The sequence below is a fragment of the Cervus elaphus genome, chromosome 11 (genome assembly GCF_910594005.1).
Source record: "Cervus elaphus chromosome 11, mCerEla1.1, whole genome shotgun sequence".
NCBI classification, from domain to species: Eukaryota; Metazoa; Chordata; class Mammalia; order Artiodactyla; family Cervidae; genus Cervus; species Cervus elaphus.
In genome coordinates, this window is record NC_057825.1 from 13,872,861 (window position 1) to 13,894,347 (window position 21,487).

General features: G+C 47.4%; 1 protein-coding gene across 4 annotated transcripts in view; it reads left to right on the forward strand.

Moving 5' to 3' along the window:
* The window catches only part of TTLL11 (tubulin tyrosine ligase like 11), a 256,195-nt gene that overhangs the window by 173,629 nt on the left and 61,079 nt on the right, over positions 1-21,487 (forward strand). The window contains exon 1 of one of the 4 annotated variants that reach the window (XM_043916942.1): positions 13,552-13,658. The exons of 2 other annotated variants lie outside the window; for them this stretch is intronic. In XM_043916942.1, the coding sequence (XP_043772877.1) occupies positions 13,576-13,658 (83 nt within the window). In that variant the 5' untranslated portion in view covers positions 13,552-13,575. Of the gene's footprint in view, positions 1-13,551; positions 13,659-18,061; positions 18,067-21,487 lie in introns of those variants that run through there. One more of the 4 variants, XM_043916943.1, reaches the window with a different exon arrangement.

A 21,487-nucleotide genomic window follows, 5' to 3' on the forward strand; every position in this document is an offset into this window, starting at 1 on the left:
ATACCAAGATTTCTGCAGGCTAGATTGCTAGAAAGAAAATTTCTGGTTCAAAGAGTATGTGATTTTTAAATTTTGATAGCTATTGCCAAATTTTATGAGGGTGTTTTGGAACCAGCTGCTGTTGGTATAAGATGAGTAATTTCCAGACTTTAAGACTTTATAAACCAATAAATTTTTTTTAAAAAATTGTGGAGACAACATAAAGAAAATAGGCAACATTTTATTTTTCCAGCTAAGGACATTACAAAAATTAAGTGCCAATCTTTAGTCTGAACCATGTGAAATGGACATTTTTGTATGTCAAAATCATCTAATATTTGCAACTGAATATGGTCTAACTTAATGCCGTCAGCATGATTTCATAAAAGAAGGGACCCACATGTTCATTCACACACACACACCTTATTCGTTTTCTCATTTCACCCATCATATGGGCGAACGTTTAGTCTCACATCCAGGGGTCACCTGCATAGAGTCATTGACCAGCGGCTCCCTCCCACCACCGCCGCCAGTGTCTATCCAGTCTGTCACTAGGAAAGAGGACCTGTTCACACGAGGAGGAGCATGGTGGGGTGGGCATGTAGATGAAACGACATCTGTTCCTGTCCTTGGTCCTTTGTGTTGATTTTAAGAGGCTATGGAGAAGGAGGTGAGAGGCAGAGCTGATGTATCTGGGTGAGAGGACGGGTATGATACCTGGCACAAAGCGGGGGACCCCAGGATATCCCCTGGCCCCTGAAATATTCTCTGTCAGGCCCTTTACAGGACCAGTTTGCCAACCCTCAGAATAGGGCCTCGAGCATCACAAGGGAATTCCCTGAGCCCTTACTACCTGCGAGGCTTGGACTCAAAGTTGAAGAAGACATAGTCCATGGCTTCAAGGAGCTTAGCCCTCCTCATCTCTCCACGGAAGGCCTGGAAGTTTAGGAAACATACAGGACCAGTCCTTTGGCTCAGCACTCACATGACAGCCCAGCTCAGAAGCGAGGCCCCTCTCCCGGCAGCCTTGTGGACCGTGGAAGCGGCCCCTTGGGAGCCTGTGTGAGGAGGAAGCACGGGGGACTGCCTGGTGATGAGCGCTCGGCCCCAGTTGTGGGTGCTCCTGAGGTCTTCACGAGGAACTCTCTGGAAAGCCTGAGCGATGTGCTGGGTGGGCGCAGGGCAGGCCACGCTCTGGCTCCGTCACTGGACGTTACTGGTGGAGGGCGGCTGAGGTGGTAAGCACAGGGGCTTCCCATTTCATCTGACAGTCCTTCCTGTAAACTAAGCCCCGTGACCATATTGTTTCTGTCTCGTCTAGTTAATTTGGCCACAGACAATACATTAACGAATAGATGTAGCTGAGTTTCAATAAAACTTTATTTATAAAAACTGATGGCTGGCACTTCCCTGGCGGGCCAGTGGTTAAGACTTCCACTGCAGGGATTGCAGGTTTGATAACTGATCAGGGAACTAAGATCCTGCATGCTGCGATGCTGCCAAAAGAAAAGAACAAAGCCAGATGACAAGTCATTTTTGACCCAACGGCCATAGTTTGCAGACTCCTACCCTATATATAATATCAGGGAAAGAACAAAAGCAGCCTGTCTTAGAATCAAATGCTACCTTGGTCCCTTTCAAGCTGTGTCCTCCACGTAAGTATACAAACTTTTTCTATAAAAAAAAAAATTTATTTATTTTTGGCTGCGTCAGGTCTTAGTCTCAGCACACGAGACCTCTCATTGTGGTGTGTGGACTGTCTCTAGTTGCGGTGCACGGGCTTCAGAGCTCGTGGGCTCTGTGCTTTCAGCACGTGGGCTCTCTAGTTGGGGCAGTCGGGCTTAATTGCTCCATGGCATGTGGCATCTTAGTTCCCTGACCAGGGATCAAACCCGAGTCCCCTACATTGGAAGGCAGATTCTTAACCATTGGACCACGAGGAAAGTCCTGATTATACCGCCTTTTTGAGCTTTAGTTCTCCAAATATGGGCTTCCCAGGTGGTGCTAGTGGTAAAGAACCCCAAATATAAAGTGGGGATGATAGTTGTCAGGATCGCTTTCGGGATTGCTGTAGAGTTACATGAGATAGTGCGTGCAGAACATAGGCGCATAGATGGAGGAGGGGCTCCAGCACTGCTAGTTTTCACGGAGCACAAAGCCATCCAGAGCCCCAGAGCCCAGCTTCCTTCCCTCAGGCCTGCCCAAGGAACAACACGAAAGAGTAGGAGACAAGATTTTTTAAGGGCTGACAGAATGAAATGCATGGGACTTTGATTTTATTTCAACACAAGTTCTGGGCAGAGACGAAATGTCCCTGGCCCTCCTTGCACACAGCCTTCAGGTGTCAGTTGAGTAGCATCTTGGTTTTATTACATCCATCACAAGGAGCTTAAGGCTTCCAAAAACACAGTCCTAGACAGATGTCAGGCCTGTCTGGGGATTAGAAATATCCTTTTCCATTAAGCATAAATTAACTTAATCACCAGGTATGAAAGATACGCAACATAAACAGCATTCCCTGCAGCTTTCATTAAAATTAAAAATCTATTTAAAATTTACCTTGTGTTTTCTAGGACCCAAACCCCTTCAAAGAGATAATCTCTGCTGTAAATTTTTACACTGACAGAGTGGCAAGATGAATGGGCCGGGGACAGTGATGTACTATGTAATTTAACTTTGCCTCCTGGTCTTCTTTTCACCAACGGATGTATCTGTACGTCTTAAAGAAATAATTAGTCTCGGTAAGATCTGGCCTTTGACCATTTTCAGAAGCAGTCAGGCTGTTCCCTAATAAAATGAAACTCGGAGTCGAGATGACTAGCAGCAAGGTTCTTCAAATCTTATTGTTCTGATCCATGCCGTAGAAAGTGCTCTTAGGAAAAAACAAACAGAAAGAGAGGTATCAGCAACGCATCACCTGGAGATCAGAGACAGAACCCCCTCCTTGACTTGACCTCTGTTTCTCTGGAGTGGAGAATGGAAACAGTGACCAGGGTCATTGCATTCCTTATTAACATTGCGGGAAAGACCCCCGTGAAGGAAACCCAGCTGAGTCAGAGTGGTGTTGTAGACCGAGCGTTGAAGGCAGACAAACCTGTCTTCAGATACTGGTTCTTTTTTTCAGACTCTGATCTTGAACAAGTCATATATTTCCTCTGAGTCTCAAGGTCCTAGCTGTAAAAGGGGGTGAATAATGCTCACCTTCTAAGATCATTGTGAAGGTTGGAGATAACGTTAGTGCCTAGAACTCATCACCTCCCAGGTGCTTGCTAAATGCTTAATATTATTTATACGTGTAGTTGTTGAATATCTGAATCATGCCAGATTCGAGACAGAGTGCTGAGGATGCAGAAAGTCATAAAATACAGCCAACGCTCTTAAGGTGCTCACAGACCCAAGAAGGGATTGAGACACAGAAATAAGAGAATCGCAGCTGAGGGTGACAAGTCCAACAGGTACAGGTGTGACACAGAGAAGGGAGTGGTGACATCTGCCAAGTTTTAATGACATAGAGAGGCTGGCATGATATCTCGGCAGAGAGGGGCCTTCTGAGCAGAAAAATGTAATCAAAGTGTTAGTTGCTCAGTCGTGTCCGACTCTTTGCGACCCCATGGACTGTAGCCCGGCAGGCTCCTCTGTCTGTGGAGTTCTCCAAGCAAGAATACTGGAATGGGTAGCCATTCCCTTCTCCAGCAGATCTTCCTGGCCCAGAGATAGAACCTGGGTCTCCTGCATCGCAGGCAGATTCTTTACCATCTGAGCCACCAGGGAAGCCCAGCAGGGATGGCTTAGGCAAAGACAAAGGCATGTAGAGAGGGGTCTCATAAGTTGGAGGATTATAGGCAGAATGGTTTTCCAGACAGGGAGGAGTAGGGAGGGAGAACCATGAGGACAGAGTGTCCCTTGATGCGGGCACATCCTCTAGGGAGCTGGATTCGAAGTGCACTGAATACTCCTCAGCTGGGCCGGGCAGGGACCACAGGGTGCCCAACACCCCACAGAGGTGTGTAAAACATTCAGACCAGAAGGTGTATCTTCTAGAAGGAACTCCAACTCTTGCTTCAGTGGAGTTGCAGATCGGAGAGGAAACAGGTGGTAGAGCTGAATAAGCACTGGAAGAGGGGGTCCAGATGGCCAGACCCCAGTCCCTGGGCCACCTTCCGGCCTGTGACCTCACCTACTTCTCCCAGGTGGAGGAGTGCTGTGTCTTCCTCAGATGTCTGTTGAGTAAATGCTCAGACGTCCCATCTGAGCATCTTTATCTTGCCTCCCTCGCAGTGTCGCCAAGGACCAGGGGTAGTACAGAGGTGAACACACTTGGCAAAGTCTCAGGGTTTATTCAGATATAGGTGTGTGATCATCACTGTAATCGTGAAAGAGTTGTACACCAATTAGAACCTGCACCAATGTTGAAAAACCAGTTTCCTCACCCATTAAAAAAATGTCTACATGATTACCACTGACTCTGTCATTGAACAAACCCAGCACATGCCCTTTAAAAATACAAAGAAATGCAAACCGCATAGTTACATTTAATGATTTGCCTTTTTAGTATTGCAAAAATGACTTATTAGTCAAAACAATGATTATATTTGAGACTATTAAAGGTATCTGTGTTGTTTCCTATGTAATCTAAAAAATGTTAATTTATGGGGGAAAAAAAACCCCACTGAACTTGTACCTACCTACAAAACAAGCATTATCTTAAAAACAATGTTTCCCCACGCATTTTCAACTGTCTTGACAGCTCAGCTCAAAACATCAGTTTCTCTCCAAACCCACAACCCTTTGTTTTAACGTTAAATGTTTTCTAAAGAAAACCGCCGCTGTCCCAGGCTAGATTTGGTGTTTGGTTGGAAGCTGGAGTGATAGTGCACTGTTTTCCAAACTTTTAGACTCAGCTGATGAGGAAGCTGTGAAGGAGTTGAAAAGCTTCTAAAAAGCACTGTACAAAATACAGGGATGGTTACTGCAGAGGCAGAATGTTAGAGGACTATTATTCTGAGGATGAGAATTGAAACCAAGCCACACTGCTCACAGCGGATAAATAACCTACTTTGGCCGAACTGACGGTTAAGTGATCTCAGATGTGCCTTGAGAGAGAGTGTCCAAATATGAGACTTACCCAAGGTCATGTGCACAAAGCAAGCAGATTGGTTGCCCCATGGACCTACTGTTGGGGCTTCTTAAACTACCAGCATTCAGAATCTACAGAGGATAGGAGACCACAGTTCTACGATGTCGTCCTGCACTTGACCCTGTATTGTGCAGACCAACTAGTTCCCCACCCTGGGCCTCAGTTTCCTTACCCACCCTGGGCCTCAGTTTCCTAGTCCGTAAGTTGAGTAGTCATCTCTGCCCTGCTTCCAGCCTTGCTGTAAGGATCCAGTGAGGTGATGAGTACAAACAGAAGCTTGGAGTCCCAGAAAGGATCTTTAAGGTGTGTCTTTAGCATTCCCCACCCCCACCCTGGCAACCCTACGTGCCCCTTTCCTTCTCTACGCCCTCCAGATTTCTCTTGTTTGGAAACATCACTGGCTCTGCTTCTGCAGAGCCATCCCAGTTGGGCTCATCCCGGGGTTTCCCTAAGTCCCGGGAAACAGGGTCCAGAGAAGCCCACTCCAGCTCCGGCTCTGTTCCTTTATGTGTATATACATATATAATTTTATTTATTTTTGAATGTGCTGGGTCTTTGTCGTTGCACAGGCTTTTCTCTAGTTGAGATGGGCAGGGGCTACTCTTCAATGCAGTGTGAGGGCTTCTTACTTCAGTGGCTTCTCTTGTCGTGGAGCAGGGGCTCTAAGCACATGGGCTTCAGTAGCGGCAGCATGTGGACCCAGTAGTTGGGGCTCCCAGGCTCTAGAGCACAGACTCAGTCCTGGTGGCGCATGGGCTTAGTTGCTCTGCAGCCTGTGGGATCTTCCCCAGATCAGGGATTGAACCCACATCTCCTGCATTGGCTGGACGACTCTTTACCACTGAGCCACCAGGGAAGCCCCCCTGTTCCTTTCTAATTGAGCAGTTCTGGGCAAGTCTTTTCCCCACACTGGGCTTCATTTTCTGGGATCTGAAAATGAAGATTTGGCTGAAGTGATCTCTGAAGTCGCTTCCTACAGAAAACGAAGTCCCTGAGCACGTACAGTTCAGCCACAGCTGGTCCTTCTCAATACAGTGAAACCTGGGCTGCTGGAGACCCTCTGGGAAATGAGACTTTGATCCCCATATTTTCTGATTGGTCTTGTGTTTAATGCTTTAAGCACTAAACCCTTTCCCTTTTATTGGGAATATTAGCTTCTTAAATACATTTAGGCGAATTTGACTTTTTACTTGAATGATGATTTCGCAAACTGGTTTTAGATTGTTCTGTGATGCATTGGTGCCCCTGAAGAGCCCCGAGATGTCTTGCATCAGCTCCAGAGAGTTTTTCTGCTTCCTCCTCCATTTTCAGGCTGGCAGCTGTCACTTCATGTACGGCAGATTGTGTGGCTGTGGCATCCTGGCTCATCCCTTCTATGAATATTAATTTTCTGGCTAAGCAGTACTGTGTGACCATCTGAGAATCAGAGCGCCATGTGTGTTAGAAGTGTGGGTAAAGTAAGAGTACATAGGTTTGGAGTGAGGCCCCAGGAGGCCCTCCTTCCACTTACAGGGCAGAACTTTAGGTCTTAAACTTGGAGATCTTGATTTTGGCTCCTCACTTGCCTCCTAGTTGTGTTCTGAGTACCTGGAGGAGGGGGTTGGGTGCCTGACTTCTGATGGGGAGATTTCTCTTCTGCCTGGTATTCTCATGGTGATGGCCTGGGTCAGCCCATACCCCAAATCTCTCCTCTCTCACTGCTCCATCCCCATCTCTTGAGTTCCAGGACTGGGCTCTTTCCTCCCATGCTCAGTTTGTTTATACAGGTGGTTTCCTTTGGGTGGAATCCAGGCTTTCCTCTCTTGCTCTCTGCCACCTAGAAGGCTCTAACCAAGCCTTTCATCTCTCAGTCACCTGAGAGCCTCAGGAGCCTGCCCTGCACCCCCAGGGAGCAGAGTGCCCTCACGGTCCCTGTGCCCACCTCTCCATCCACACTTACACCGTGTGGAATGAACTCTCTGAGGGTAGGTCACGCCTCCACCCAACATGAGCTCCTCCAGAGCTAGAACTCCCTTGTTCAGCTTTGTATCTAGTACCCGTCTCAGTGCCTGGCACATGTGACGTACTTGAGTAGGGTTGGAAGAATGAATGAACAAGCAAACGGACAAACGAATGAATGAATAAACTGACTGCCTGCTATGGGCTGAATTGTGTCACACCCTCCCCCCACAAACTTGTGTTGACGTTGTAACCCCCAGTAACTGAAAATATGACCTTATTCCGAGCACAGGGGCATTGGATAATGAAGTTAAAATGAGATCATTATGGTGGCTGTAGTCTGTATACAGAGTCTGTATACATACGGCTGGCGTCTGTGTACAGAGAGGAAATTTCAGGCACAGGCACACACAGAAGAGAAAACGATATGAGGACACAGGTAGTTGACAGCCATCTACAAGCCACAGAGAAAAGCCTGGAACCCCAGCTCCTAGGTGACAAGCCACATCTCTACTTGGTGGTCCTTATAATGGATGTTCCGAGTACTTGAAGGGACCTGTGACTGGATGGACAGGCAAATGTAGAGATAAGTAGATAAAACCACTGCTGACATGAAGAATGACTTTATCAGTCACTTCAATATTTTATGAATTTCCACGCAATAACATCAGAATGGGAGATGGATGTTTTTTCTTTGCTCACGAAACACGAGCATGTGGCAGGCTCTTTCACGAGCATGAAATCTTACACTTGGTGAGCTAGGGTAGCGGTTTCTAACTTGGACCCGTGAAAGCCCGAGGGAGTGCCATTTTGATGTAGGTCTGCATTGGCACTGCCCTCACCTGCATATCTGTCCCCTGCCTCACCCACTTCAGAAGAGAGAAACAAAGAGTCTGATGAAATGTAGGAACTGGGACGAGCTCTCAGGCGACGTACTCTAGGCTGCGGAATTTACAGATGGGAAAACTGAGGTGGTTAGAGGGGAACGGACTTCCCTGGGACTCAGGCTAGCCTGGGAATCTGAGTCACCCGCGCCTCCTGCTCATCCTTCCACCCACCAGAAGTTTTCTTGTCCCTCCTCTTAAGTGGTCCATGTGCCCTCTGCTTGGATGCTTGGCATCCGTCTCACCTGCCCAGATGGCCCTTTTCTTTGTTCTCCCTCTTCTTTTCCTCCTTTCTCCTTCCCGTGGCATGTTTGGTTATCCCTTTTATACAGATGACACCACGGAACCTCACAAAGGTTAAGTAACTTATCAGTGTCACAGGGTTACTCACTGGCAGCGTGGTGATGATGGTTTTATCCCCAGCCATCTCACTCCCAAACTTTCCACCACACCATGCCTCTTCTTAATGGATCTTTATCCCTAGGCCTTCGACATTTTATCCCAATTATGTAGAACATATTTTAAAATATCCATTTGGTTAGAAGTAATAAATTTTTCATGGCAAACCAGCGTGCGTGTGAGAATCCCTAGAGGAATCTGCAGTAAGATTTAGCAGATTTCAAAGGTCTGACTTATCCTTAGAAGGTTACTTCGGAATGGAAATGAGTGAGCTGACGCTCAAGATGTGGCCAGGGCTGACTCGTGGAGTTGGCTGGAAGGCATCTTGAATGATTTGTCACTAACTGACTAAAGGGGGTGGTCTTTAGTTAATGGAAAACCAGATGATCTTCTATCCTATGTTGGTTTTTGCATGTATACTTACTCTCACCTGTGGATAACTGTTCAGTAAGACCATGCGTGCATGTGTGCTAAGTTGCTTCAGTCCATGGGATTCTCCAGGCAAGAACATTGGAGTGGGTTGCCATGCCTTCCTGCTTCAGGGGATCTTCTCGACCCAGGGATCGAACCCATGTCTCTTATGTCTCCTGCACTGGCAGGTGGGTTCTTTACCACTAGCACCACCTGGGAAGCCCTTGGAAACCTCTATTTGTTGTAGATTTTGCCATGAGCTCTGGGATGGTAGGAAGAACTTCTTATTCCTCCCTGGATCCCATCACCTAGCACAGTCCTACTATCTGGAACGTACTCCATAAATAACTGTAAAATAACCAGTGAATTTTCCTTTCATTTTGGAACCATGGACATTTTAGAAGAAATACTCTCTTCTTTTGGCCATTGCTCTGAGGACGGCCTGTGGGCTGGCACTGGATCTCCTTCCATTTCCCCTTTTGGAAGTGTTCTGTGTACCAGATTCCTAACAAGGCCCAGCCCACGTGCTTACCGGCAAGCTGAACATCAATCCTCATCCTGTTATGAGTTGATTTCTATGCTTAGTCTTGGGAACCACACCAGCTTTTGCCTTCTAGGAGCTCCCAGCCGAGTGGGCGACTTGACAAATAATTCAAATACAAAAAGACCGAAGTAAGTGTTAAATGAGACGCTGGTGATGAGCTTGGGAGGAAGGGTGATTGATTCTGCCTGGAGGAATCCAGGGAGGGTTCATGGGAAGACAGATATTAAGGAAAATTTATTACATAAATGATTCTGAGCAGCTGACATCCCAAGTTCATAATCTGCGGAAGAAACTCAAAAATAGAGTTCACTGTTTCCAATTCTGGTTGTTTAGGGTGCTGACTCAGACCCAGATTCATAGCATTGAGAAGACAAGTCTAAAAAATAATTAAAGATACAAATCTCAATGACTATTTCCCATTATTGGGAAAGTGACTGTGGGTCACTTGAAAATATTGCTTAATCTCTTCACTTCTAGTTTCACACACTCCTATGTGAAATATTTTTAAACCCATATTTGTGTTGAAATTAATAGAAAAATGTGTCATCCTATTTTATTGTGATCTCAGTAGTTAACTTCAGGGCAAACAAAAGATTATAGATAGAAAAGCTTTGAATTGGAGACTATGAATTTATTCCTTAGTAACTTACTAGGGTCATAGACTAAAGTCAGATTATCTATTGAAGGCCTTAAAAATGTTAATAATTGTTGACTCAGAAATTTCACTTCTGGGTCTTTATATGGTGAGAACAATTTATTGTGCTCTTCTAAGTAGTGAAAAATCTGAAACGATCTAAATGTCCATTAACTTGGGGGATAGTTGTTCAATCATTAAAGATATCTATAAATAATTTTGGTGATATGGCAAAATGCTAATAATAAAATGTTAAATATGAAATCAGGCTACAAAATTGTATGCATAGTAAGATCTCAACTATGTGAAAAAATTATATTCATAGAAGGGAAGAAAATTTACCAAAATATTAAAAATGATCATTTCTAGATGGTGAGATTATGTATGAGAGTTTTTTTCTCTTACCTACATATTTCTACATTATTTGTGTCTTTTACAAAGAGATATGATTTTTCAATAATAACACCAACAATATTTGAAAGGACCCCCACAGCCTGACCCAGTGGGTAGGAACATACATCAGAGGAACGTATATTCTGAGGTCTGGGGCCCTGGGCAGCATGGTACAGAGAGTTAGCAAAGCTTTTCAAATGAAAAAGCACAACCAGACTTGGATTCATTGGGGTCCATGGCTATGGGTCTATGATGGCCAGAGGAGCATGGAAGGCCAGGCATAGGCAACCAATCATAATGACCTCCTGGTTTCATGAGCTCAGATCATTCACAGCTAGACCCAGATAGCACGAAGGAGTGTGGACAATGGTGTCTGCCGCCCTGGTGGAGGAAGGTGGTAAGGAAGGTGGAGGAAGCAGGTAAGGACTTGGCAGGACTAAGTTGTAGAGGCAGGAATGGGCTTCCCTGGTGACTCAGAGGTAAAGGATTCGCCTGCCAACACAGGAGACACAGGTTCAATCCATGATCCAGGAAGATCCTACATACCATGGAGCAACTAAGACCATGTGCCATGTGCCACAACTATTGGGCCCAGGAGCCGCAACTACTGAAGCCCGCGCGCCCTCGAGCCTGTGTTCTGCAACAAAGAGAAGCCAGCACAATGAGAAGCCTGTACCCTGCAATGAAGAGTAGCCCCAGCTCACCACAACTAGAGAAAAGTTCATGCAGCAGTGAGGATCCGGCACAGCCAACAATAAATAAATAAATAAAATTTTTAAAAAGTAGGCAGGGACAACGGTCGGGGCATCCAACTAGTGGGAAACTAGCAAATGAAACTGACCTCCTCTATGCGGATGGGGCTGGGAGCTGCTAGAGCTTAAGGTTCAGCTTAGGCCTGAGGATTCCAGGCTGACAGCAGAAACAAGACTGTGGCTCGTGTGTCCGAGGATCCAGGTGCTGGCCAGGTCTGAGCCAGCCAGTGGAGCCTCAGGACTACGGGACTCCAGCTTCGAGGGGCTGGCGGATGTGTCTAATTGAGCAGAGTATCAAACACATAATAATGTATGAGCCGAGCTGTTGTAGATATCCCTTTGATGATCATTATGAAATGTGAAAGTATTCTTAGCTGTGAGCATCTTCTTCAAAGAGAGCATGCTGTTTCCAAAGAGAGCACTGTCATGAATGTGGGAATTCCAGCCACTTGTGTTTCATTTCAGACTTTGTGTGTGAAGCTGAGTTGGGCTGTGTGCTTTGCCCATGTCGGATTTGGTGGCCCTGCGCTATGCTGAAAAACCTGCAAAACCCTTGCTATAAAGTGACGGAATGGATATCTTTCCATTTGAAGCAAAGAAGAAAAAAATGCACCTCAGTATTTCCTTTAAATATTTTACATTTACCTAATCCTTTCAATTACACTGTGGCTTCTGTTCTCCATGACAGATTTAGGAAGTATAGACATGGCCAACCCAGAGAAGTTGGTCATTGTCCTAAGCCAGCCACGGTCTGTACCTGGGTGTGTGTGTGTGTGTGTACAAAATGAGTGTTTTATAACATTTTATAAAAAATATATATGCATAACCTCATATTTTATATATTTTCATATATATATATATATATGTATATATATACAAAGTATCACTTAATCTTCACAACAACTTTGCAAGGGCAATTTTATCTATATTTTTATGTCATCTAGTCACTCAGTCATGTCCGACTCTTTGTGACTCCATGGACTGTAGCCCACCAGCCTCCTCTGTCCATGGGATTCTCCAGGCAAGAATACTCAAGTGGGTTGCCAGTTCCTTCTCCAGGGGATCTTCCCAATCCAGGAATCTATATTTTAAAGATGACAAAATAGAAAGTCAAAAAGCGAAGTGACGTGCCCAAAGTCACAGCATTTCAGCGTCACTGTTGGGATCTGAACCCGACTAGGGTGAGTGTCTCTTCCTCTTCTGGCTGTGCTCCCACTGCACTGGGGTCCATGCGGCTACCCGCACAGGCCCTCCCGGCCCCTCACTGAGTCCAGGCATTTCCCTTCCCACAGATGAGAAGCTTGAGTCACTCCTGTTGGGAATGATTAGAAAAAGGTCTGGGCATTGGGAAGCCAAGCGGGACCAAGGAGAGGAGCAAGGCGGCCCGGAACGGTAGCAGTTCCAGCTGCGGTGGAGACGAGGGCGCTGAGGGACCGTGCAGGGGACTCTGGACACCCACACACGTGTCAGGAGGATGCCCTGGTGAGGGGGCGATGGGGTGGGCTCTTTGGCCTGGAGGTAGGAGGTGGGGCTGAAGTCCCCCTGCGCTAATTACGGACGAGAATGTGGGGGCAGGCATGTTGGAAAATTGCTGAGTATCTAAGCACCTAACTGAAGGCGGGAACATTCCAAGCTTTTCACACTCACAGCTTCCTGTGGCTCTGCTAGGATCCAGAAGGTAGAATTCAACAACTCTTGGATATTCAGTTAGAGATGTCTGAAGCTTTAGGTGCTGGAACACACACACACACACACACACACACACACACACACAGAAACATAACACAGAAATGAGGCTCCACGTAAACACTGCTTCACAGCAAAGCCAAAAAGATTCCAGGCATCTTGTTCAAAAAGGAAGGGAGAAAGATCCTGAAAACCATCTAGGGGACAAAGTGTGACAACTTCTTGTTCCTAAATTTAAGATATAGAAGCTCAACTTAATGGGTATTATTTAGTCCTCACCCTTTATTATTTTCTTTCGATGAACAGAGGATTTTCATAAAGGTCTTTGATCAGTTTGTTCCCACCCTTGGTCCTCCTAACTTCTCTTCTCCACCATGAATTCACCCATCTTAAATATTTTAGGAATCTGCCCTTGAGGTTTGGGGAACAGAAGAGGTTTCTGTGTCTCGGCACTGTCCACAGCCTTCGGGAGCTCTCTCCTTGTACCAGTCATGAGCTCCTTGCAGGCAGACACTGTGCCTTATCGATTTTGGATGCCCTGTGCCAGGGTTCAGCACAGAGGAGGTGCCACGTGCCAACCTGCTCGGTGCCAACTTAAGGATGTTTAGGACCTACGGTTTTGTTCAAACCATTTTCACAAACATGGTCTCCAGGTCCTCACTGTTCTCTCCCCACGGATGTTTGCAGGCCAGGTCAGGGGAGGCCCTCCAAGCCCCCCAGCACCTACTCTGTAGGAGTTACTTGTATTTGTCTCATGCAAAATGGTTTGCAAAAACTAGTTCATTATGCTTTCTTATTGCAGCTTTCCAGATATCTATATGGACAGAAAAAACAGATTCTCTCCAGTTTCTGAAAGAATGTCTTCATTGAAGCTTCAGCTTTCGAAGCTTTCCATAGTCAGGTACTGGCCAGTTGAGTGGACATAGCTGGAGTTGCCTGTGTCTCCCATACCTATAGCCATGTCTCCCAGTAGAGGGTGGTCCATCTGGCACGGGCAGAGGAGTTGGCGTAGCAGGGGTTGAGATGGAATCAGAACTATCCCTGATTCTCCCTTTATGAGCAGGAAACAACACAGCAGAGTGGGGGAAAGACCGGTTTTGGTGACACAGAGACTTGATTTGAACCCCTCTCTTGCCATTTATCTGCTGTGTGACTTTGGACAAGTTCCTTATCCTCTCTGAGTCTGGAGGTCCTCATCTGTCAAATGGAGATACTAGGACCCAACTCCTGGGATCCCTTTGAGAGTTCAAAGTAATTTTTTGTAAAAATATGATGACAGCTATGTTAAACCTTATATACCGCACACACGTACATTTACACACTCACATGGAGATGGATAGACAGACAGACAGAGGAGAAATCCTGAGAAGAAAACACCACTGTGTTAACAGTGGCTAGCGGTGTGTGGGTGGAAACAAAGAGTGAATTTTTTTCCCCTTTCTCTGCTTTTCCGTGTCTTTAAATATTTTTTCCCATGAACATATATTGACTTTATAATTAGAAAGATAGAAAGAAAACCAAGAAGCATAAAACCGGGGGGAAAAAGAAATAATATGCATTAAGTACCAGGCATAAGTTGGCACCCAGTAAATGGTAGCTATTTTTACTAATTAGTCATTATGCCTAATAATAATAATTAGGAGTAATGATTTCCTCTGGGACCAGAGGTTGTGAATTAGTCTGTTGGTGGCTAATGACTCACAGTGAAGGGGAGTTCTGGGTTCACTTCCAGCCGGGGCCACCCCTCACTTGTCTCCCTGATCTTTCTGCCGACACGCTGGGCTCCTGGGCTCCACAAGCCTGCTGATGCTGCGTCCTTCCACCTGAACAGCTGAGCCTCGAGCTCCTGTGCCCAAGCTCAAGGGCAGACGGCAGAGGTGTTCCCCATGGGACTCTCCACGGAGGGGCTCATTCCAGGAGAGCAGCAGTGTCTGTGGTAGGACGCTGCCGTCCCTGTGTTGATAGCAGGTCGTCTGTCTAGGGAGACAGTAAGAGTGAGAGGTTCACCTCTGTTTTGTCTGTTTGAATAGCAGAGAAGGTTCTTGGTAAACACATTGCCCAGCATTTAAAACTAACTTGATGCTGCTTGTTGGGAGATTATACAAAGTAAAAACGCGCCCCTCTCTCTTCAATTGGGCTTCCCTGGTGGCTCAGTAGTAAAGAATCCACCTGCCCAATGTAGGAGCCTTGGGTTCGATCCCTGGTCGGGAAGATCCCCTGGAGAAGGAAATGGCAACCCACTCTGGTATTCTTGCCTGGAAAATCCCATAGACAGAGGAGCCTGACGGGCTACAGTCTATGGGGTTGCAAAAGTGTTGGACATGATTTAGTGACTAAACAACAACTGCTCTCTTCAATTATCAGTATAGTGATGAAAATGTTCCAGATTTAACCCAAATGAGAGTTTAAGACTAAATGATCAAGTTCTTCAGGGTCCAGTAGGTTCAACCAGAGAGAAATTCTGCATTGAGGACAGAAAAAGCGAAATCCCAAACTACCTGTGTGGCTGTGGGTAGGTCAGTCAACCTCTCTGAACCTGTGTCCTCAGGTATAAAATGAGAGATGGGCACAGTTGCTTCCTGATGTCCCTGGAAGTGCTCAATTCCACGACATGCTGATTATAAATGCAGTCGGTTCTGAGATGAAGGCGGACTTGGAGGTTTTCTCTGCTCAGCGGGCCAGCTGCCAAAATGTGATGTGGGTAAGGCAGGACAGGACAGGAATTCTCTCTGGGGCGGACACTTACTGGTGTGGCCCCCAGAGGTGACACATGATGGCAGGACTTCAGCTAGAGGCTCCTAGAACAATGGAAACAGCAGATCCTGCATGAGTCCTTACCATCTTTATTCTGAGACTGAGCTGCTAGGGGTTAAATGCCCACCGTGTGCCAGGCACTGTGGCAGGTAGTACGGTAATGGGTGTCTCTAACCTTTGGGCACCTGCAGGACCAGCCGTGCCTGGTTTCACAGGTGAAGCAGCTGAGGCTCCAGTGGTTGGCTTCCCTTCCTCACTAGTCGTTTTCTGCTCACCTACTGTGTGCTCGGGCCACGGCCTTGGGAACCAAGAGAGCAAGATGACCTCCCCACTCAGGACTGGTGGTTTAGGAACAGCTATGGACAAGTAAATGGTTGATCATAGTCCCATGTGAAAAGGGCTCCACAAGAGGCGGAAGTGGGGTGTTGTAAAGCATGGTGAAGGGCGAGGTGGGGAATGGCATTCCAGGCAGCGGCCACAGCACGTGCAGAGGCCCTCGGCCAGCAGGCGGCAGGTGGACGTGGCCAGCGGTGCTGTCTGCCTGGAGTTTACATAGGAACGTGGTGGGACATGGGCGGGAGCAGGACACAGAGCCAGAACGTGAAAGGACTTGACCAGGCCAGAGAGCGAAGGCTCTGACCTGCGGGCCGAGAGCGGCTGGCCATTCACGCATTCCTGCACTCAGCCAGTATTTGCTGAGCGCCAGCTCTGTGCCAGGACCGAGGAGTCATTAGTGAAGAAGCATCGAAAATCCCCACCTGTGCGCAACTGACATAGTTTACTGGGGTGAAAGGGCAGGAAGCAGACAATAAACAAAATAAATGAGTACAGTTTCTATTCTGGTAGATGGTGATGAGTGCTGTGGAGAATGAAGCAAGGAAGGGACTCGGGGCACTGGGGAAGTGCGGGTTAAAGCTGTGAGCAGGGAGGTCGGGAAGGCCTGTCTGAGGAGGGGCTGTCACCACAAGCACTGGAAGGAAAGGAGGGGGAGATCCAGGGTAGGGTCTCGGGGGACATGCTCAGATCTGCAACTTAGCTGTGACACGGAGGGTGTGTCAGCAGGGAAGGTTAGAAGCTAGGAGACTGGCGAAGGGGCTTTTGGAATTCAGGCGACCCGCCGATGAGGTGACAGGTCATGGTGGCTTGGATTACGGAGCAAGCAGTGGGGATGGGCAGAGTGGGTGAATCAAGGTGATGGGACAAGGCCGGACTACTCAATGTGGGGGTGAGGGACAATGGACCTCTCTCTGGCTTCCGACCCAGGCATGGGCCTCTGCATTTGGACAAAGCTGGAGGCTCAGGTGTGGGGTGCTGCTGCTGCTAAGTCGCTTCAGTAGTGTCCGACTCTGTGCGACCCCATAGACTGCAGCCCACCAGGCTCCCCCGTCCCTGGGATTCTCCAGGCAAGAACACTGGAGTGGGTTGCCATTTCCTTCTCCAATGCAGGAAAGTGAAAAGTGAAAGTGAAGTCGCTCAGTCGTGTCCGACCCTCCGCGACCCCATGGACTGCAGCCTACCAGGCTCCCCGTCCATGGGATTCTCCAGGCAAGAGTATTGGAGTGGGTTGCCATTGCCTTCTCCGCAGGTTTGGGGTAGAAGACCCCAAAAGATGAGCCTCAGTTGTCCACACACACCCATGTTCACAGAAGCACTATTCATGATAGCCAAAAAGTGGAAGTCACCCAGGTATCCACTGACAGATGACTGGATAAGCAACATGTGGTCTATACACACAATAGAATATTATTTAACCTTTAAAAGGAGGGAAATTCTGACACAAGCTGTCACACAGAGGAGTCTTGTGAACATTGTGCTGAGTGAAATAAACCAGGTATGAAAAGACAGATGCTGCCTAATTCCACTTATAAGAGGTCCCTAGAGGAGTCAGGTTCATAGAGACAGAAAGCAGAATGGTAGTTGCCAGGAATGAGAGTGGAGGGGGGTGGGAGATGGGGAGTTAGTATTTAATGGGTACAGAGTTTTAGTTTGGGAAGATGAAAAAGTTCTAGAGATGGACAGTGGTGATGGTTCCATGATAATATGAATGTACTTCATGGTACTATATCCATACATTTGTAAATTTTATGAAAATACTAAAAAATATTTTTTAAAGCAGTTTGCCCCAAATCCCACAACCAGCAAGCCTAGCCCCCTTCCAAGGGTCCTCTCATACCCTTACCTCTTATCCTGAGCTCTCTGCCTCTAGCTGTTTCCCATCTCCTAGACTGGCTGGGGTCACCAGAGAAAGTTCCTTAAATCTCTGGGCCTGTTTTCCCTCAGGAGAGGAAAAACACGGTGTAGTTGTGAGGATTAGATGAGCTCATACACATCACAGACCTGGCAGAGAGAAAATTCTCCTTACATCTCATTACATTTTATTACTGTTCTTATGTCAGCATGCCCTGACTTTGGTAAAACAGCACAGACTGGAATCCATGGTCCAGCGCTTGTGAGTTATGTGACCTTGGATCACAAACCACTTAACTTGCCTGAGCCTCAGTGTCCACCTATAAAGAAAGGTGAGAGTTCCTACCGGACTGGGAGGAAAAGTGAGAGTGTTAGTCACTCAGTCATGTCTGACCCCACGGACTGTAGCCTGTAAGTCTCCTCTGTCCCTGGGATTCTCCAGGTGAGAATACTAGAGTGGCTGGCCAGTCCTTTCTCCAGGGGATCTTCCCAACCCAGGGATTGAACCTGTGTCTCCTGCATTGCAGGTGAATTCTTTACCATCTGAGCCACCAAGGAAGCCCAACCAGGGCAACACTCAATCACACCTGGATGCCATAGCCTCTAATAAACAGAGGTTATTACTGTGTGGACCTGAGATGACAGTTAGGCAAGGGAAAAATGAACAGTGACATGACTTGTAAATTTAACATTTTTTCTTGATTTCCGCACTATTTTGTAGGTAGAAACAGCACCTCCCTTCTGGTAGCCTAGCTGTTCGCAGAATCCTGAAATCACACCTTTGTGTTGGTTTCACTAACACGTCAGTCTCTTGATTTGTCTTACAAAAGAGACCCATTCAACCACGTCTCAGTAATAGTCATGGGGCCACTGGTCTGGGCCTGGCCCTGAGCTATTGCCACAGAGCCAGCAGTGAGTCAGAGAGGGGCCCCAGCTGCAAAGAGCTGACCCGGGCTGTAGGAAGGGCCAAGGACATTGTCCCAGCAAATTGCAAGAGCAGTTGGCAAACCTGCATTCTTACCGTCCGTGAAAACCCAAGTGCCAGGAAACCTTGGATAAATCATTTCCTACCTCCAGAGCTCAGTCTTTTATCTACTTACAAAATGAGGACCTTGAACTTGCCAGTCTCTGACTTGAAGCTATTTCCTTTCGAAATGCCTTGATTCTGTTGCCCCAGTGCTCCCTTTGGGAACAGCGTGCAGGATATTCAAGGAAATTGGACCAGAGTCACAGCCTTCTGTGATCAATCAGACAACCTGGTCTTGGGAGTTTAGTGACCAGCCAGGATGGGCCTGACCCATGGATGCTGGGGCCCCAGCAGCAGGTTAGTGAGGAAGGGGAGAATGTCAAGAAGAGCCTCGGATGCAGAGATCCTGAGTAGAGATGGGAGGCCAAAGCTGCGAGGATTAGAGGCAGAGACTCCTCTGCCGGGGAAGCTCTGAGCTAACTGGGAGCTGGGCACGGCTTGTGGACCACTTGTGTGTCTCATCTGGGGGAGCCACCTGCTTGGAGGGTCTCAGGGAGTCTGCTTCGTTGCCCTTCGACCTGCAGGACTGCATCCAGCACATTCCTGATTGCTGTCTGCCTTCTGGTCCTCCCTGTATCTCATGCCATGGTGCCATCTGCTCATTTCACATGGGACACCACACCTGAGCTTTCTTCTCTCAGGCTGGAATGGAGTCAAAACCAGCAAAACTGTGTTCAGGGCCTGGGCATCTTTGGTATGTGCACCGTCATAGTGTTACCCAGTCAAATTCTCAGTAACCAACCCAAGTAGGGGGAAGATAAACAGCACGTTATCCTTCAGCCTTGGCCACCATCCATATGCATGGACCCGAGGAACCCGACCCCCTTGCAGAAGTAGGTGTGACCTTCAGAGGGACCAGAGTCTGAGCGCTTAGTACCTCCTGCCCGTCTACCCCCGATCATTTCCCTATAGGCCAGAGCAGAGGTGGCCCCAGGCCTGGAATGGCATAGGACACCGCTCCGGCTGCCCACGCGCAATCCATGTTCTTGAAGAGTCTGATGGGCTTCTGCCACTTAAGAAATTGGTCACATTTAGAAATATTCAGCTTCAGTGAACATGTCATGGCTCTGTCTAGGAAAGCGTACTATTATCTCTGGAGCTCGCCCGAAAGAATCGGCTTGTTCCTGAAACAGATGTTTTGTAAAACCTACTGTGACAGCCTCATCAGAGCTGGCAATGGGCCAATGCTTGGTTACCAGCCTCACAAGGGCACATACCTCCCAGCCGGCTTCCTGTCCATGCCACCCCCTCCCCGACCCCCCTGCCCACCTCACCCCCAGGCACCTAGGCCAGAGGAGAGACTCCCTGTGGCTCCTCCTTCTGGTTCTTGGGTTCTGAAGCTAAACATTTTACAAGGCTGGGATTATTGTAGACAGAGGCAGCCAGCCAGGTGTGCCCTGGGGAGAAGTGTCCAAGATAATGACTCAGAATATATTTCATTTGGTCCAACCACCATTTATCGAGGACCTCCGGTGCACCAGGCACTGTTCTCGTTGCTTTCAGGAACATTACTTCACAGTAACTGTTCAAGGTCACCCATTTCAGAGATGAGGAAACTGAGACCTCGTCCTGATTTCCTAGGGTTGCTGTAATAAGTTTGTCACCCACTTGGTGGCTTGAATCAACACAAACGTGCTCTCTCACAGTTCTGGAGGGAAGAAGTCTCAAATCTGAGGATACCAGCAGGTCTGTGCTCTCTCCTAAGGCCCGAAGGGAGAGTCTTTTCTTGCTCTTTCCAGATCTGAGTGGCGTTTCTTGGTTTGTGACAGTATCACTCCAATCTCTGCCTTTGTCTTCACACAGCAGCATCTTCTCTGTGTGTCTATGTCAAATGTCCCCCTGCCTTTCTCTTCAAATATCTGCCACTAGACTTACAGCCTACTCTAGATCCAGGATAATCTCAAGATCCTTAGCTTGATTATAATTGCAAAGACCCTTTTCTAAATAAGGTCACATTGACAGATTCCAGGGGTGTATTGCCACTATTTGGCTCGCTGCAGACCTCTAGCTATTATCTGGTTGTGTCTCCAAGGCCACTCAGTGAGAAAGGGTTGCTGTGGGGAGTAGACCCCGGCTGGCTGGCTCTGAGGGACCCTCAGTCAGTGTCTCCCTCCCCAGACACTGTGAGGCAGGTCTCTGGTCTTAAGAAACCTGCAACTGGGTGGGAAGGAGCTTTGCATGTTGATTATGAGGGAGTCCCATCGATCCGGATGACCTTGGGCAAGTTATGTCAACACTCTTGTGTCTCAAAGGGAAAGTGAGCCATGTGGAAGATGGGCATCATAGTAAGAATAGCAATACTCTCCAAAGGCTGTGGTGGGGCCAAATGAGAGGGGCCTGAAATCAGTAAGATCCCAGGCACCCTGACTCCCTAGGCTCTGCCCATAACCACCATGCTCCATGCTTCCACCTGTAGGAACTCCTCAAATATTCGAATCAGAGATCCTCAATGAAAGAAGGACAGTGGGAGGTTTCTGTTTAGGGTCCCAGAAGCCAGGGTGAAGAAGAAGTGGAAGCCGAAGCTGACTTTAGGGTTTTGAACTTGGCTCGCTGGGAGGATGAAGTTGCCAATAATAATATGGAAACAGCAAGAAGCTGGTTGAGGCAGGGGATGGGAGATAGGTAGGGAATAAACTCTATTGCACTTAGATGCAAGGGGGACATCTGGGTAGATTTGACTGGCAGGTGTTGGACTTAGAAAGGTGACTTTTATTTGGTTTTTGTTTTTATTTTATTTATTCGTTTTCTTGGCTGTGCTGGGT